This window comes from Eleginops maclovinus, chromosome 10, assembly GCF_036324505.1.
Source record: "Eleginops maclovinus isolate JMC-PN-2008 ecotype Puerto Natales chromosome 10, JC_Emac_rtc_rv5, whole genome shotgun sequence".
Classification (NCBI taxonomy): domain Eukaryota; kingdom Metazoa; phylum Chordata; class Actinopteri; order Perciformes; family Eleginopidae; genus Eleginops; species Eleginops maclovinus.
In genome coordinates, this window is record NC_086358.1 from 13706624 (window position 1) to 13725585 (window position 18962).

Below are 18962 nucleotides of genomic sequence, written 5' to 3' on the forward strand. Positions count from 1 at the left end.
GCACCGAAGGTTCTGCAGGCATTAGTGGCAATAATTACAGTATGACAGCGAGAGATTCACCATCAAACACCAATATCTGGACCTCAATGAAATGGTTATAGCACCTTTGAATGTTTTTTTAGATTTCCCCACGATAAACTTGTGTAAAATATTCCCTTTTCATTTAAGAAAAAGACGCTGGTGATTTCTTGTTTTTGAGGTAGCCATCTACGTTTTGCAATGAAGGTGAGCTTCTTGGTGCTCTTTTGCTGGTCTTTGTCTGAGCTTCTTTTAAGAATTTAATACAAGAAGACACTTCACACTTTTTACAATTTATTTAACACCAGAAAAATGGTACACATCACTTGTTGTTTTCAATGTCCTTCCGCAGTGGTAGAAAATGGCAAAAGTCACCTGTGTTTCATTGCGTGTGTGGATCTTTTTTTTTTCTCAATCTCCAGGGGGAAATTTTACACAAGCATATATTATTTTCTTGTTGCCAGTGGAAACAAAAGATTCTTTTTAAAGTGTCCTTGTGGTTGGTTTTGGTTGAAGTAGCAGTCCCAAAAACTTCTCATGATTGTAAAAACACAAACATGGTCTTCAGTAGAGTGGTTTTTTAAGCATGTGGGCCAATGGTAGCCAAATGAGTTTTGAATGCATAGGAAAAAGGGATTTAGAGATGACTGCTAGAAAAAAAACAACAATGTCATGTCCATATTTCTTTCTTTTTACAAGAAGCAGACGGGGCCAACTTCGACGCCAAATTCCTGATCAGGTGCACCAACATCCATAGGAGCAATGTCAATGATGGGCAGGCGGGATGTTTTTGATGTCTTGTAGTCGATGACTGTCTTACCCCATGAGCCAGTGTGTGACTGTGGAGAAGGACAAGGAGGAAAAATCAAAAACTGTGTCTCTAATGGATCATTTCACATATTAATTTTCAGTTTAATATTATTGCTAGTCGTTATTTCACTATTTAATACTGTAACAACACTGTTGTGAAATAACTACTGCAAAGTCTACTGTGTCTACAAAATGTAATAATGTTAATATTGGCTGCTAAATCACCACTTTTTATATGTTCACTAACTCTTATAATCCTTCTACTGTTCTTATACCTTGTATCTGTATTTGTTTGATCTTTATATTGTCGTACAACTGTACATTTCCCTGCTGTGTGGACGTTTCTGATTCTAAATGCAAGCTCCGGGACAAACTCACCGTGCAGCCATCCTCGCTGACGCTGTATGTGAAGCGGCTGTTGCCCTCGGCTCTGATCTCAACGTCGTTGGTTCCCTGGAGAAGGAGAGCCTTCTTCAGGTTGCCGGTGGCGGAGTCCATGTAGGCAATGCTGTTCTTGCAGTGGTATGTCATGTTCTGAGAGGCCTGGTTGGACATCAGGCGCATGAAGGTCATCTGGATGTTGACATCCTCGGGATCAGCTCCATTGCTGCCATACTGGAACTGCGTGGCGGAGGGAGGAGAATGGGTTTAACGCACAATGACTTAAACACATATCCAATGGTCTGATCGGTTCACAAGGATGATTCTGAGTTCTTCTTACCTGGAATCCACCGGTCATGGACTCGCTGAACCAGACATGCTTCTTCTCTCTGATGTTCTTGCTGAGGTACCAGTTCTTCATGGGGATGCTGGACTCGCTGGGGTAGACGCAAGTCTCGCCAGTCTCCATGTTGCAGTGGACCTTGATAGCATCCAGAGGGGATCCCTGGTTGGGGTCAACCCAGAACATGTCTGTAACAGAAGAACATAAAAACGGTTTTAAGTCTGAGCTCGTCCTTATTATCCATCTCCAGAAGCTGCATCGGGCTCTGTTCTGCACTTACCGCTCTTCCACTCGGGGTGGGCCATCTTCAGGTCACGGCACATGCGGACTGGGCTCTTCTGGGTACCGTCTGGGCTGCGGATGATCTCAACCTTCTGGGTCAGGGTCTTGAGGGTAGTGTCGACCTCCATGTCGCGATCGCGCATCATGTTGGGGTCATCAGCGCGGTAGTGGCCGCCGCGGAAGGGATCGGGTGCCTTCTCCTGAAAAGGCTCGCTGATGAAGTTGATTCCACTGCCGGGAGGTCCGGGAGGTCCAGCGGCTCCGGGAGGTCCGGGGGGTCCCTGTACGAAGACACAACAAGGTTTACAAACAGGGGATTCATAGAAAAGCTTTTGCTTAGAAAAAAGATGGTAGAGCAACTTACGGAAGGTCCCATCTCTCCATTGCGACCGCGAGGTCCAGGGGGTCCGATGGGTCCAGGCAGACCGTTCATGCCATCCTTACCAGGGGAGCCGTTAGATCCAGAAGGTCCCTAAGGAGCAATATCCACATGATCAGTTAATGAGAGAACACATCTAAGTCTGGTTTTTCTTTTTGTGTTAAACTGGTGATGTCTACCTTTTTACCTGTCATTGATTACGGTGATATGTTGTACGGAGAAATTTGGGAAAAAATACTTTCTTTGATTTTCTCTGCCAACTGCATAGAGCAACCTACAGACTGAGCTTGAACATAAAAATATAGCAACCCTAAATGAGTTTAACCCTGTGGTAAAATAAATTGAGTCAAGGCTGTCTGTGCAAATGTAACTCAGATATATGTGTTTTAATTATTAAAACACTGTGTTGTTGGCCAGGTCTATCTTTGATCTCAATTGGACTAACCGGGTTAAATGAGGGCGAAATAAAACAATAGATCTATTATCATATCCTAAAAGTTCCTAACAGTTTTGATGTATAAAACTGACGAATGAGTGAAGTAATTAGAAGTTATTATAACACATAAAGTCCTGTCAATGGTTTTAATGTTTAAGCAAAGACTAATTAAGGTATCACATTGGAAGTTACATGGCTTTTTATGGTTGTTTGTTTGATTGATTGATTGATTGATTGATTGATTGATTGATTGATTGATTGATTGATTGATTGATTGATTGATTGATTGATTGATTGATTGATTGATTTTTGCAAGTGAACTTACTCTGGGTCCAGCAGGTCCAGAAGCACCAGCAGGTCCTCTCTCTCCAGATCCTCCCTAGAGGCAGAAGAAGATGTAAGTATCAGATATTATCAGTTATGCATTTCAGAAAGAATGTTTAAATATAAAATTGACAAAAGTTAGATTTGTTGGATGCAGTCTGGTGTACACTTAGAAACAGTCACTCACGGAGGTGCCGGGCAGACCCTGCATGCCGGTGAATCCTCTGTGTCCCTTGTGTCCTCTATCTCCTGCCTCACCAGCCTCTCCTCTGTCTCCCTTTGCACCAGCGGGTCCCTATATGGAAGAACAGTAGGTGAAGATGCCGTCTAAGGTTCATACGCCTGAGTCGGAGCAGTATCTCAAATCAATGTGTATAAATGATGCTTGTAATGTGATGATGTACGTACAGCGGGGCCACGGACACCAGCAGGGCCAGCAGGGCCGGGAGAACCAGCAGCTCCCTGAGAGAGAAGAGAGCGTAGAAGAAGATCAGGTAAAAAAAATTCTCTAAAACCAGTTTTGTTAAAAATATTCAAAATAAGCAGGAAGTAGACTTACAGACTCTCCACGGTCACCAGATTTGCCAGAGGGGCCAACAGCTCCAGGGGCTCCAGGAGCACCAGGGGGTCCTGGGGGTCCAGACATACCAGACTCTCCACGGTCTCCCTATAGCAAGTTATCTCCAGTTAAACAATGAAAGCAGCCAATTTTGGGGCCAAGAAAGTCAAATCAGAAGGTTGGGTATGATGGAAGTGAGTTCTCAGAGGGTGGGTTACCTTGGGGCCAGCAGCTCCATCACGACCAGGAGCACCATCGTGTCCGGCAGATCCCTGTGGAAGAGCAGCAAGGATGGTCAATTCAATATTCATCAAGTATTACAGAAATCATTCACCAACAACGAATATGTGAATCTGTAGGTGTGACACCCTGCTGCTTCATAGTACCTCACGTCCAGCTTCTCCAGTAGGACCGGTCAGACCAGGGGGTCCAGCAGGTCCGGGGGGTCCACGCTCACCATGAAGACCAGCAGGTCCCTGCTTTCCGGGCTCGCCCTGAAGAAAAACAGGAGAGGTCAGTTCTCTGGCTTAAAACCGTACTTTTCTTTACATTTTGCATGATAGATTTTTCTGTCTCTCGACTTATCAATTAGTGAACTATGGTTGCAGCTCTAATTGGATAAGATAGAATATATTTTATTGATATTTGTGCTTATTTAACAGTATGCACAGTGATGGTGAATACTTACAGATGTTCCGGGCAGACCAGAGAAACCACGCTCTCCACGCTGTCCAGGAAGACCTACAATACCGCGCTGTCCAACAACACCTTGGGGTCCGGGGATACCAGAGGGACCCTGTGCAGGAAGACACAGTGATCAGTTAGCAGACACATCGTGGAGAAAAAATCACTGTCGTTTTATTCATTTATTTCAGAGCACTTACAGGGGCACCATCAGAGCCAACAGATCCCTTCTCTCCAGAAAGTCCTTGGGGTCCAGTAGCTCCAGCCTCACCGGGGCGACCAGCGGGGCCGGTCTCACCACGACCTCCTCTTGCTCCATCTTTGCCAAGGGGTCCCATGGGTCCAGGGGGTCCACTAGCTCCCTGAAGACATGCAGAGGATTCAGGTCAGTGAATGATGTACTGTAGGTGATATACAACAGACTAATGGATATGTTGGTTATATGAAACCTACAGAGGGGCCAGGGGGTCCAACTCTTCCAGCAGGTCCGGGGAAGCCAGTAGCACCCTACATACACACAAAGAAACAACAGAGGCTCAAAACATCACCTTCATTATCACACGTATAAATCTACCAAATGTCATGTTGATGGGACACTTACAGGGGGTCCAGCACCACCACGAGCACCTTTAGGTCCAGTGGGTCCAGAAGGTCCCTGTGGACATAATACAACAATGAAGCGCATTTCATATTAGGTCTGGGATTTCTTTTTAAAGATTTCCATTCATAAAAATAACAATCAAAAATAGAATAGAAGATACTGAACTTTTATTTATATGTTTTATGTGACATACCTGAGGTCCAGCACCACCGACGGGTCCAGCGGGTCCAGGAGCACCACCGTCTCCCTTGGGTCCAGAGTCACCAGACTCTCCCTTGGCACCAGGCTGACCATCAGCACCCTGTGGTTGGAGGGTAAGAGAAAAAACACTTACAACACCAGCCAGCTTTAATCTCAAATTTTGTTAAATTTGTAGAACAATATCACTTTTGATGTCAAATGTAATGTGAGATTCTTACAGGAGGTCCAGCGAATCCAGCGGGTCCAGAAGGTCCAGTCTCTCCACGCTCACCCTGGTAAAGGAAAGAAGATATATAAGATCATTTTTGCATCTAAATGTACAATGAGTTTCCTCAAGTCCAATAATAAAAATGTTATCTTGTGTTTGTTTTCTACTCAGTTGTACTTACAGGGGCACCACGAGGTCCGGTAGGTCCAGCAACTCCAACAGCGCCAGGCTCACCCTACAACCAGAGGAGAATAGGAAGGTCAGGTCAGCATCCTAAACACTTTTATCATGTAAAAACAGATGTTGACATGAACCACATTTAAGGGAAAATCGCCAAATGAGTTAGCAAAAACAGAACAGAAAAGACCTACAGCTTGCTTTCATTCTTTATAGTATTTCAGATAATAATGATTGCTTCAATGAACATTTCCTAAAAAATAAACCCCATATCATATCGTATTCCTATGGGATAGTATAGGTAGATGATAACAGAAAAGAATCAAGCAAAGAAAAATAACTTGGATCACTAAGAATAAAATAAGTTAACATGGTCTCACCTTCTCACCCTGAGCACCATGGGGTCCAGGAACTCCAATAGCACCAGTCATACCGCGCATGCCGTCTTTGCCAGCGGAACCATCACCTCCCTTGGCTCCAGCATCACCCTGAAGAGATTAAATGTATTAAAGTCTCTTGTTATTATGTCTTCATCAATTATGTTAGAGAGAGATGTTACAACCACTTATTTGGCTGATCAATTAAGACAGATTTGCCACTTTTGGCTATTTATCAGGGAAATGTAACACTGTGACAGCTGCATACATTTAAAAGAAAATACCTGATACTTGACTAAGTTAAGCATTGGAAAGTATTGTGAAATTCCATAACAATTTTCTTCATTTACCTAATACTGTGACCTTCCTTCCTATCCCAAGACTTCAACTAAGATATTCTTGCTTAGAAAAGCAGGTGCTATCTATTCAGCTAAATGAACCCCTCTCTAGGACAATCAAAGCTTGAGCAATCAATTATATATCAGATAAAATAACTGAATTTAACACAATAAGTTCTACCCTCCCTCAAGTTCTGAAAAACTACATTGGCCAGTGACTAAAATGGTTTACTATTAGCCTTTGGCATAATAAAAATAGTTTCCTTGAGTTAAAAAAGATGTTACAGTTTTTTAAGGGACAAACAGGACAGGTGTGATACTTACTCTCTCGCCCTTGGCACCAGGGAGACCAGAAGAACCACGCTCACCGGGCATTCCCTGCATACCGGGGGATCCCATACCGCCGGGGGCACCACCAGCACCAGGCTCTCCCTGCACACACACACAGGAATATACGCATTGTTATCAATTATATGCATCAGATACAAACCCACCACTCAAATGTACAATGCAGAGTGGACAGCAGGTGAATGTGTGTATGATTGTACGTCAGTTAAGCTAAGAAAAATAAAGGATGACTTTGTATATGTTTTTTTTAACCCAGACCTAATTCAATTCAAGTCATCTGATCTCCCTTTTTACATCTAACATACTTTAATCAATGTCTGCATATGTAGTATGCTATATTTTTAAAGAGGACTGAAATCTTTGCTTTCCTTTATTTAATTTTGCTCTTTGCTTCAGGTTTTCTGATGCTTTTTAGATTCTACCCTACCAGGCGGCTGATTTTCTGATTTACAGTGATTTAAAGCTAAATTAAAATGAGGTCTGGGTTGAAGAACAGCAAACCTATCCCTTAAATGTAAACCGATTCGCACATTAGAGTGTAGACAAGAGTTAGGGCACAATACCAATGAAAAATAAAACAGTATTCCATTCTTATGTCAGTCTGTACATGTTTATGTGCTAGAAAATGGATTCATCTCAGCAGTAAATATGTATGAATATGGTTATGAAGAGTGTTGAACATACTAAGGCCACATACACCGGGCCACTTTTAATCATACTTTTGATCACAGCTGAGTCTGAATGACCCTTATGAGAAAATACTACCCCCTAGAACAATAAACTTCATCATTTGATGTTTGTTTATTTTACTCTACCTTGGCTCCATCGTTACCAGCAGGGCCAGGAGCACCACGGCTTCCAGTTGGGCCAGCACCGCCAGGGGCACCGCGCTCACCGGGGAAACCTCTGTCACCCTAAAGGGGAGAGGGGACACATTGGTCATCACCAGTTTGGACCAGATTAATTACATTTTTCCTCATGGATGATGAAAATATTTTTAAATGCAGAATGTACTCACTCTTGGTCCAGATGGGCCGCTGGGTCCAGCCTCACCAGGACCACCCTGAACAAAAGGGAACATTTACTTAATGAATCTCCCACATGACACCAGGAAATGACCTTACAAGCAGAAACAAGTTAGGATACTTGAAAGATTCAGGCATTGTGACTCTTACCTGCTCACCAGGCTTGCCAGTCTCACCAGTAGCACCTTGGGGTCCAGGAAGACCCTGCACAAGGAGGAAAGGTAAAGGATTTTAAGGTTAACAATTAAACTTTAAGCACAAATCAGATATTTAGCATTCTGAGACACTCAAACCTACCTGGAATCCAGAGGGTCCGGCGGGTCCACCCTCTCCCTTCTCTCCAGCAGGTCCCTGAACAGAAAGAAGCCAAGCCAATGGTGAGAAATGTTACAAACAGTGACATATTTTGTTGTCTGAATTAAGTTTAAAAGACAGGATACATACAGCAACACCAGAAGGTCCAGGAGCACCAACATCACCATCTTTGCCAGGAGCACCCTGTGAACGAAAACATCGCACAAAACAATTACCAACTGCTTTTATGTTGCACTTCTCTATTCATATTCAACACCAGTGGAGTTTGATTCGCATTTACATTATACAAGTACTTACAAGGGCGCCAGTGGCTCCAGTGGGTCCTCTCTCACCGGGCTTACCGTTCTCACCCTGTTAAAATGAACACAAGCCAAACTTACATCAATTAAAGGGATTATAGATCAGTACTTCCTGTTCATGTATATATCACCAATTTCATCCTTATCTCATATTTGAGTTTTCTTCATTTGATATTTTTAAGATTAATAAAGGGATTGACAATCTAGCAAGAAAGGACTTCCTGAATTCAGTATGCAATTAGAAACAATATGAACGGTCCGTTAACTCACAGCAACTCCCTTTGGTCCGGGGAATCCCATAACTCCGGGCTGTCCACGGGATCCAGTAGCACCAGCAGGTCCAGTGCGTCCATCTTGGCCGGGGGAACCCTAAAGATCATCAGAAAACTACTGAAAAAAACTCCCCTATAAAAATAAATCGATAACAAGCTGCAGCTCTTCTTCATGTATTAAATATACATGTTCAACTATAAAGCCAATACTTACAGCTGGTCCAGCTTTTCCATCGGGGCCAGGGGTTCCGGGGCTACCAGTCATACCCTGCAGAGAGAAGGCCGCTCAGTGAGTATGAAGACAAAGTGCAGGTACAAGTCATATACTGAGAGATTTCCAATTTGCTATTTAGCCAAAGGATAAAGGCGAGACACTACAGGCAAAATGTGCTTTTTCATGGTCTGATATATTCATCTAGATTTGATATCAGATAATGCTTTGCTTGCAATACTTTGTCTTCAAATGACCAGGAATTGTAATAGTGATGACAACATCACCCATTTTTCTTGCCTGTAGTGTGTCTCCTTAAAGAGATCCTAACAGAAATGTTGCATCTGATGAAATATTTGGCAGAACTCACCTTGGGTCCAGGTGCGCCGGCACCACCGGGGATACCAGACTCACCGGTGGCTCCCTGAGGTCCAGCTGGGCCGTTGGCACCACGCTCACCGGGGCCTCCCTGTCATACAAATGGGAAACAGTCAGGAGAAATCTGCTCAGGTGGGACAAGTTTGTGAGCTAAATTATCTTCAGTTTATTGATTCAGTCATAGTTAGTTGGATAAATGTCAAGTCATTTTTGTTTTATCTTAGTAAAACTTTAACCGAATTGCTGCCTTGAAGAAAACTAAGATACATACACTTGTTTTTTTTTTATTTGAGTCACTTTTTTTTGTCCCTGTTAGCGTTTAGTTATGTTTTTGCTGTCTTGTCAACTTCTTACGTTAGTCATTGAAAAAAAAAGTTTAGTTACAAGCATATTGAGTCATAGTTTTCATTAACAACTGATACAAATAAATATGCGCTTATGTCAGTGATTGTTTCTGATGATTTAGGTGTAAGCAAGCTAAACCAGAATCAAGTTTGAGAAACTTATTCCTGACATTTTTTGAGGAATTATTTTGAGGGACTCACCTTGCCACCAGCACCTCCATCAGCACCAGGGAAACCACGAGCACCAGGGGCACCCTGAAGGAAAAAACAGACACACCAACCATGTCAGTAACCGTGGTGTAAATGCTCAACCCCCCTGGGAATTTAACATACTGTAAAATGTAAAGAAGGATTTCTAAAAACACTGATAACAGGGTTGTATTGTTGCTTCACTAACATGAGTGATTCTCCAGAGGTATTATCATACAATGGAAATGGAAATTAGAATTTAGAATTAGAATTAAGATGTTAAAAAGTGTATTTCTCTCCTAGATGGCACTACAGAAGTTTATGTGTAAGAGGTAGTAACATACACGCTCTCCATTGGGTCCACGGGCTCCAGCACCACCGGGCTCTCCACGTCCTCCTCTCTTGCCTTCCTCACCAGAGGCACCAGGAAGTCCCTGAACTCCAGCGGGGCCCTGAAAAAGAAAGTAAGGTCATTAGATACCCTTATTTTTTTATAATCACCCAGAATAGTATGTATTTTGGAACTTACAGGCTCTCCCTTCACACCAGGCTCTCCCTTAGAACCAGTAGGACCGTGGTCACCCTGTTGGCAGAAATACACACATTTTAAGATTTTTATTCACAGATAAATGTCTTCTTAAGAATATTGCAGCGCATAAGTGTGTGTTGATACCAAAGTTAACAAAATCAATCGTCTACTCACGTTGTTACCCTTGGGACCGGGAGCACCGACAGCACCCTGAGATCCAGCAGGACCACGAGCGCCGGGGAAACCAGGAGCACCAGCAATACCAGCAGCACCCTACGAGATCAAAGGTAAGGGGTGTCAGAACATTCAGTAAGCAGGATACAAGCAGCATGAACGTGATGGGTGAGTATGATACTTACAGGAGAACCCTTACCACCAGCAGAGCCATCAGATCCGGGGGCACCCTGTCGGAAGAGATCAAATGTGTTAAGCATTGAGTTGCATTTAGCATTTTGGTCCTTGCCATGAGTAAATGATTGGACATTGAGCCAATGAAAGTCCAGGTTATCCACTCACAGCAGCTCCAGCGGGTCCAGAAGGTCCGGGGTTACCAGCCTCACCACGGGCTCCCTGGGGTCCCTCATTTCCACGTCCACCAGCAGGGCCAGTCTCTCCCTGTGGAGGAAAGTAACAATGTCTCAGTAACCTGCAACTTGAATATTGTAAGTCTCCTAATTACTCAATTATAAATCATAAACAAGTAATCCATGTTGGCATATCAACAACATCATCGTTCAGATTATCTATACATTATATTACATATAGAGTTAAGTAAATGAAACCTAGCTAATTGCCTTTGGTTCTAGTTTGTTTACCCTAGTTGGAAATAAATAACTCCGCCAAATAAGTGATGTTTTCCCTTTAGTTTGTAAAAAAGTAGAATTTTGGAGAAACTATGAGCACAATTTAATGAAGCATGAAGCAAAGGGAATGCAATGGTGTGTCATTTCTACAAAATAATACAACTTTCAGTAAGAGTTTAAATTTTAAACGGTGCCACACTAATTGGAGATTGGTGTATTGAATGTGCTTTGAATCTTCTGTTGTCATAACCTAGTGAAGTCTGAAAATAACCCTGGTGTGTGTGTGTGTGTGTGTGTGTGTGTGTGTGTGTGTGTGTGTGTGTGTGTGTGTGTGTGTGTGTGTGTGTGTGTGTGTGTGTGTGTGTGTGTGTGTGTGTGTGTGTGTGTGTGTGTGTGTGTGTGTGTGTGTGTGTGTGACTTCACAATAGGTGTCAGCTGCAGGATTTTGTAATAGCTCCTTCACTGATGGAGCGATGCAGCCATTAGAAGTCTACTGATGCCATCTGGTGGCTACAGTGTTCACCTGGCGTATCGAGTATTTGGCGAAATGTTTTCATTATCCATAACCAAGCTGGGTAACGGATAATGATGTGGAATGGAGAGTTTAATTGTGTGTTTATTTTTGGAATTAGCATTCAGGAAACACCATAAACTAACATCTTTTACAGAACAAGTGGGGCAGCAGTGCGTAATGCATACAGGTTTTTAATGTCTATTGTTTTCCCACTAGTAGAGATAAGGGATTATTGAAACAGCTGAGGTGAGGGGTAACGAGGTAAAATTGTGTCCCCGCCTGAAGAACCTAGCAATAGCTGCTATTTTAAAGTTGAAGCTACTCCAAGGATCTTACAACTAGCGGGCCTACTAGACTGCCTGTGTTTGGTCAATCTTATTTTGGATAAAACATTTGTTTTTTTACCTTAGCACCAGCACCACCGGGGAAACCAGGAGAACCAGCAGGTCCGGTAGGTCCCTGAGAAATAAAGAAACAAAGACTTCTGTTAATTTGATGGAATGATTATTACAGAGTTCATGGTAACCTTCAATATGGCACTAGGCTTTGATGTCACCACACAGTTTTACATGGGTGATATCACCTTTCCAAGTAGGATTAAAATAATACTTACAGGGGGACCAGCAGCACCAGTGTTTCCATCATTACCACGAGCACCCTGCAGATGAGGGAGAAGAAAGAGGAGATTAGATCAAAGTCGTTCAGATGTTGTATCAACCACTATAACAGCATTACAGGAATAGCCTTTCTTACAGAAGGTCCAGGAGCTCCAGGGCGACCTCTCTCACCAGGAAGACCACGAGCGCCCTAGAAAAAAACAACAACAACATTAGCATGACAGTTTAACTTCTTTTTGTACATATCAACAAGTGAAAGTCAGGTATTTGTTGATAAATTGATTGACATGAGAGAAAAACGTACCATGGCACCGGGGATACCGTTCTCACCAGCTGAACCAGACTCTCCCTGTAGACAAATTCAGAAGGAAGAATGAGCTGTGAGAGAATTGTATCTTGTGATTGAATCGTTTGTTTATGATCAAATTCCTAAGCTTAAGTGAGTTTCTGCACGTCATGCTCTCTTACCTTGGGGCCAGCGGGTCCACCGTCTCCCTTAGCTCCATCCAGACCGCTGAATCCCTGCGCACAACATCCGGGTTAGTCACTCTTATTGCAACTTATTATGTTTTATATTTTTTTGTTTTTAATGTCCTTCTAAACTCACTCTGTGTCCCTTGATGCCGGGAAGTCCAGCGGTTCCGGGGAATCCACGAGCACCCTGGAAGAGAAAAACAAGAGATATGTTAATAGGTATGTTTTAGAAACAGCATGTAACTGTAACATGGATGATAACTTAAATTTAATGCTAATAGAGTTTTCAAACCAAATATTTTAAAATGAAACTAAAAAAGGGCTCATTGAAAAAAAAGTGTTATCATAAACATTCTTACCAACAGGTTTTACATAAATGCCTGCATGTCCCCTTTTAAAAACAAATGTTCATTAAATAAGAGTTTTTCTCATTGTCTTAATTTTCATTTTTTCATTCTATTCCATTGAATTTGATCTTAATTTGAATTGTTTGTCTTGTTCTTTTAGGTGCCTATGACCCCCTTTATTAACCATGTGTTATATAAATAAAGTTTATTATGATTAATGTTGGACTCTTTGCTCACCTGAGGGCCAGCGGCTCCACGCTCACCGGGGCGACCAGCTTTGCCGGGCTCACCCTGTTGAAGACAAAAGAGGGTTAGTGCACGTCATTGTGTGAATGTATCACCTCTAATTGACCATGAATGTATCCTTTACACAGTTACTGAATTACAAAGTTGTATTTATGACATATATCAAAATGATTTGGTTATACCTGAATATAACTGCACAGAAGAAAGGGATGTAAAAAATCAATAAATCACTTACATCATCTCCGTTCTTTCCGAGGGGTCCGGCGGGACCACGAGGACCCATGGCACCCTGAAAACCACAACGAATGACTGCATTAGCTCCAAATAAATGTTGACTATTTCAAGTGAGTATATAAATATCAATTATGTCATTAAGCAGAAAGAAGAAGGGCTGGGGAGGGATTTATCTGAGAGAAAAAAGTGATGTGTGCAAATGTGTGTCAGTGGGTCAGTGAATACACCAGGAAGTGGAACACAGGAAGTAACAGGGAATCGATGATTTGTGTCGTTTATAAAAGGTCTTGCAGATTATTTGGTGTCCCCATTGAGTTTAAAACTAATAAAATGTGTAGTACATCATTAAAGGGGAAAGAGTTTAGGCAAATCAAGAGAATTTTCTTTGTAGAACATTTTGTATACTCACAGAAGCTCCGGGCTCACCGGGCTCTCCTGGGGGACCATTGAAACCCTGAGGACCCTGGAGGACAACAAAAAAAACAGGCTCAACCAAACGTCTTCTTTAAATTAGCTTTACGTATTTATCTTAGATGCAGTGTCACATATCTGATCTGAGAAAAACTGGATGCAAGTAACAGGCCAGGTTTAGGCTTAAAGCTAATGCAATATTAGGAAGTATATTGTCAAAATGATCATCTGAACTGATAAAGTAACACTTACAGAGGAGCCAGGGGATCCAGAAGGACCACGAGGACCCATAGGACCCTGTTGATAAAGATGAACAAACATTTCATTAGATTATTTTGATTATTTTGTCAAAAAAGGAGATTAGATTAGATTAGATTTAGGGAATTCCATTGAGAAAGGGCCTTCATACCATGGGGCCAGGGACAGGTGGGCCGCTGGATTTGGAGTGGTCAACATAGCTCATCTGAGGACGGAGGTTCTGTAAGGGGAGAAGAGAAGGAGAGAAATTAGCATCTGAGATTTGGAGGTAATATAGCACAAAAACATCACACCGGAAAAGTTACTTTGAATACCATGCACTATAAAGATTTCTATTTTTAGCAGTGGAGTATGGATCTATTGGAGAAAACACCTTTTTAAAATGTCATTAATGCTAAAGTGTTCAGTTCAACACTAGATATTGTCCATTTAAACCTTAGGATCAAGGAGCTGTCTGCACTGCCAGTGCTGAAACAAACATGGAGGAGATGTTGCTCTCAAGCACATACACTCCCCTGCTGATATGTTCTCCTCGAGCAAATTGAAATCATTGGTGGAACTGATACAGAAATAATGGATTACAGCATGAAAAGGAGGGATAGACTACAATGAATATGTTTTAAGTGGAATCTCATTTGTAAACACGATCGAGTCATCTTTAAAACGCAATCTGACACTTCCTAGGTGTTGTGACATGGAGGCACTTACTCCGCCAAGGCCAGGGGGGCCAGGGGGGCCGGGAGGGCCGGGAACACCAGGCTGTCCATCAAGTCCATCGTTGCCAGGAGGACCAACTGGACCCTGTAGAAAGAGAGGATGACACACTCAGTAAGCACTAATCTTTATTTATCCTTTTTCTTCAATGTAATTCAATATCAACCTGTCTAGGAGAAAATAATTTCTCATAACCAAAATAGATCTGTCTTTTCTAGGAAATAATTATCTATGTTGAGAATTTAAAATGTTTCAATCTTGTGATTTGTTCAAATATCTTTTAAGTGATAATCGTTTCCCCTTGAAAACAAAATTCTGATTTTCAACCATATATCAAAAATGTTTAAAATAGTTTTATGCAATAATAATAATTACTCATTCCATTATTTAATATTATATTATTCAACTCAATACAGTTTCTGTTGTGTGACCTTTCAACTTTTGATGACCTGTTGACCTTGTGACCTAATTATTAAAGGTCATCACTGGCAATCATGTCATAGAAAGCTTTGTGTTTGTTGGGAATGAGTAAGAAAACATGGTGTTTATTTTAACGTTTAAGTAATTGATCAACCTTATAATCCACATGCAGTAATGGTGCATGATTTGTACTGAATAAGCCAAAATAATACAACACACTGACTCTTACAGCGATTCATTCAGATTGGGTCAAATTCATCTAAGAATCAAAATCAAGAATATCAATTATACGTTTTCTTGTGCAAAATCAGTGTGTCCATCTGGGAAATATATGCAACTCTAGAACACACGGCTGTCATTTGCGATGATAAAGTCCCTTGCATTGTGACAGTAAGAGTAAAATGGAACCTACCTCGTCTCCTTTGGGACCCTGGTTTCCTGGCTATAGAAATAGAAAAAGGGAAGTCAGGCTATGCTGCAATGATTCATCCAGGCTGTAAAAAACAAATGCATCTAGAACACAAATGACAAGCTTAACTGACCCATGCCAGCATCTACAAACAGATGCCAATGTGAAATATGGGTCGGGGACTAAAATGATTTTTTAAATATAAAACGAAGTTTAAGGGACAAATACCTGAGGTGTAGATGTGTCCTCGGTTTCTACAGAACCAACAGAGAAAAAAAAATGTCAATGTCTCTTGAACATTCAAGAGAGATACACTCAAACCTTTTAACATTCCCAATATGTTGTAAATGTTTAAGGTCCAGGCTGGGAGCTAAAATATAGCGTTTCATAAAATCACTTAAACAAAAGCATTTGATTCTAGATATGCTCTCTGGTCGGAGATTTAAATGTTGCTTTGGGTGATGTCACATATTTTTCACCCTGCAGTGACACTGCACAGCATGGCATGATTGTAAATTACATTTACATTGCCATATTTTGCAACAGAGCAGGTAACATCCATCATCAAAGGAATGTATATTGCAAAAGAAATGCACAAAATGTAAAATCCAAAGCGATTATTTTCTGAATTAAAATCCTTTTAAAGCACAGGCAGGCCTCATTAGGGCCTCATTTCCAGCGGTTGGCAGAGATGAGGAAAAAGGCACTAGATGGCGCCAAAAAGCTAATTGACCACAGAATTGTTGAGGAGGATGAAGGTGAAGTACCATCGGGGCAGATAGGGCAGCACTCTCCATCAGGGATGATGGGATCGGTGCAGTCGGATGTGTCCTCACAGATCACCTCATCGCACATGACGGTGCCACTATCGCAAACGCAGATCTGGCAGGGCTCTGGTTTCCATACATCCTTGTCATTGTACAACTGTCCTTCTAATGTGCAGCTGCCAAATGAGCCTGAAAGGAGAAAGCCACAATGAGATTGGTGAGGTTAGACAAGCGAAAAAGTGAGCAAAAATTGTGTTGAATAAATGTCCCAAATTAAGTATGACATCGGAAAACTGAATTGTGCACAATGTGCTAGTAAGGTGTATTTGCGCCATGGCTACACCTGCATGGGTGTGCATCATATGGGAGGCAGATGTGCCCCAGAAGGCTTATATCAGACACCAAACTCTGCCTTAAAAACATCATATTATTGAAGTTATAATGATATGGTATAATAATTGGAGACCGGTATTGTTCTCTTTATTAGAGACTGTAACTTAAAGCTTGGGCCTTCAGGCATATTGCCTTTTTTGGCAGCAACCTTGTTACATTTTTATAATCCATTGCTCTATGTGTGTCGTTTTTGCAAGAGAATTTCTCCATTAAGTCATAGGAAAAGGCTCTTAATGAGGTAAACTAAAAAATGAAATGTGGTGTCCAGTGATTGATTTGAGAGCATAAATAGAGCCTCTGAATGAGTATAATATCAGTGAAGGTCTAAGTTGTGTTGGGCCTGGTAAATGTAAAAATACAGGCCTTAGTATTGCAACTAAACCAATGTAGCTAAAGTGCCTTGAAAACATTACTGATCAGATTAAGCACAAGATTCTCCTCAAATACTGAGTGGAAAACTATATTTTGCTTATTCACATTTCAAGCTGGATGTGGTTGGGCTTTGGAGGTGGATGACCGAGTTTTGGAAGGTGGATGCACAGTTCCACAGTTCGCCACTGAGTGGAGCTGTTTAACTACGAAAGCAGATCTTCCGCACCCTGCCCTGCTTTGGTGATTAATTGATGTCTAGACTTTTTTTCACCGTCGACGTCAGACTGAGGCAATTTTTTCCATTGTCTTTTTTTTCAGCGAACCAAACCATTTTTGTGAATAAACTTGGAAAAATAACTTGTCTATTTCAGTCTGACACTTTTATGGAGAAGTGGTGCAAAAGTTTAACTTTAAAACAACAACAACAAAAAAAATCTCCATCAGGTTTGGTTTCCAATTAAAAAAAACTTTATCTACTCACTTTTAAAGCTTAACGTTAAACTACTAAAATAAAGTGGTAGAATCTACTGACATATCTCTGTGAACTGGGATGCAAAGTTTTCAGAAACTTCTTTACAAACTAAATGCAATTAACATGCCCTCCAATGTATTTGCCATTTTTTGTAAATATTGAATTCTTCTGCTCTTCTCAAGCTGTCTTTGAACGTTATGTCCTGTCATTGCCATCGGAGATACTGCAGCTGCTCCTATAAGGTTTTGCGCTCCAGTGCACGGACGCACATAAGCGAGAATATATCTGCACGTCACTGAGAGCAGCAAAAAATAAAATAAAAGTTCTATAAAAGTTCCAAATCTCCCAAAAGCGCGCCTCACTGTGTAACAACTTTCACAATCACTGCGCACTGGAGTCAGGTATTATACCGAGGGAGTTCAGTTCCAGCATCCTTGCGAGCTCTCCACATCCTCAGGGTGCCACAGTCCCATATCAACTCAAATCAATGTTTGAAAGTGATACTTACTATCATCCTCGCCTTGTCCTCTCGCCAGAAGCACTGTGGCGCTGAGCAACAGCGCTAACCGAATATCCACAAAGCTGAACATGTCTAAATATTAGACATGTAGATTCTTTGCGACACAGGGGGAATCCTTTTTTTCTCCTCAGACACCACTCATACAGGGTAGGGTCCTTGTGCGTAACTCCAATCCCGACCCTAGCAGAAACTCCCTACTGCCTAAACAAATGAGTTAGCTTGGCTTTTATATGCCAGAAACTTTTGGGGAGGTCCTGGGCCACCAGATAACTTGTACATGTTCAAGTCAAGAGTCCCTCCTTCATCAGAGAGAGGGGCCGTCTTAAAACATGTCAAACAAGTTCACGTTTCAGCTCAAACGTGGATGATCAGGACACTCACCATTTACGCGCCGGCTCACCACCGTTCAGACGTGTTTTTACCATCTCCTGCTTCTTCATGGACTTTCTTAATTGAGGCTTTTGTTTGGGGTGTTTTGTCTTTTCGGAGACATTGTGTTGCTGATCTGACTTAACATACTGGACACTGGATGGTTTTGCAGTTTAGACTTCATTATGGCCTCCATGTATTACGGATATGCTAGGCAGCTGAAGATTGGATCGATTTTCAGTTGTATACCAATGATTTTTCTTTAAGTGTATACCATTGAAGACGACAAGGGCTCAGTTTATTTAAAGAAGAATGGATGGGATTAGAATGGTGTATTTCGTGCGCAATTTACGCACGCAGGGCAAACCTGATGTAAATCTAAACATAACCAAATAATTTGAAGATGTATGTAAGTTACTAACTAACTATTTTGTCTGTACAATATTTTGTGAGTTTTTTTTCCCTTAAGGATTCTTGTGAGGGAGTCTTGGTTTCGTTATTATAAGTATGACAATTATCAAGCACCTGCAAGGAACTGCAGTTTAAACGTTGCACATTTACATATGAACACATAGTACCAAGGTGTACATGTTT

The 18962-nt window shown here is 41.6% G+C and overlaps 1 protein-coding gene across 1 annotated transcript; it reads right to left on the minus strand.

Moving 5' to 3' along the window:
* Positions 1–299: 299 nt before the first annotated feature.
* col1a1b (collagen, type I, alpha 1b) lies at positions 300–18218 on the minus strand. Its single transcript, XM_063893141.1, has 51 exons — positions 17988–18218; positions 16243–16431; positions 15704–15729; positions 15479–15508; positions 14641–14733; positions 14084–14152; positions 13927–13971; positions 13673–13726; positions 13265–13318; positions 13021–13074; positions 12570–12623; positions 12431–12484; positions 12267–12311; positions 12099–12152; positions 11959–12003; positions 11751–11804; positions 10545–10643; positions 10388–10432; positions 10203–10301; positions 10029–10082; positions 9844–9951; positions 9512–9565; positions 8959–9057; positions 8592–8645; positions 8376–8474; positions 8104–8157; positions 7936–7989; positions 7789–7842; positions 7642–7695; positions 7485–7529; positions 7282–7380; positions 6443–6550; positions 5784–5891; positions 5408–5461; positions 5237–5290; positions 5011–5118; positions 4818–4871; positions 4670–4723; positions 4417–4578; positions 4221–4328; positions 3919–4026; positions 3751–3804; positions 3533–3640; positions 3382–3435; positions 3161–3268; positions 2975–3028; positions 2199–2306; positions 1833–2115; positions 1550–1740; positions 1207–1449; positions 300–857 (listed from the first exon to the last, which is right to left on the minus strand). Exons 1-51 carry the CDS (start codon positions 18067–18069, stop codon positions 711–713), a joined length of 4341 nt encoding a protein of 1446 aa, XP_063749211.1. The 5' UTR covers positions 18070–18218; the 3' UTR covers positions 300–710.
* Between the last annotated feature and the right edge of the window lie 744 nt (positions 18219–18962).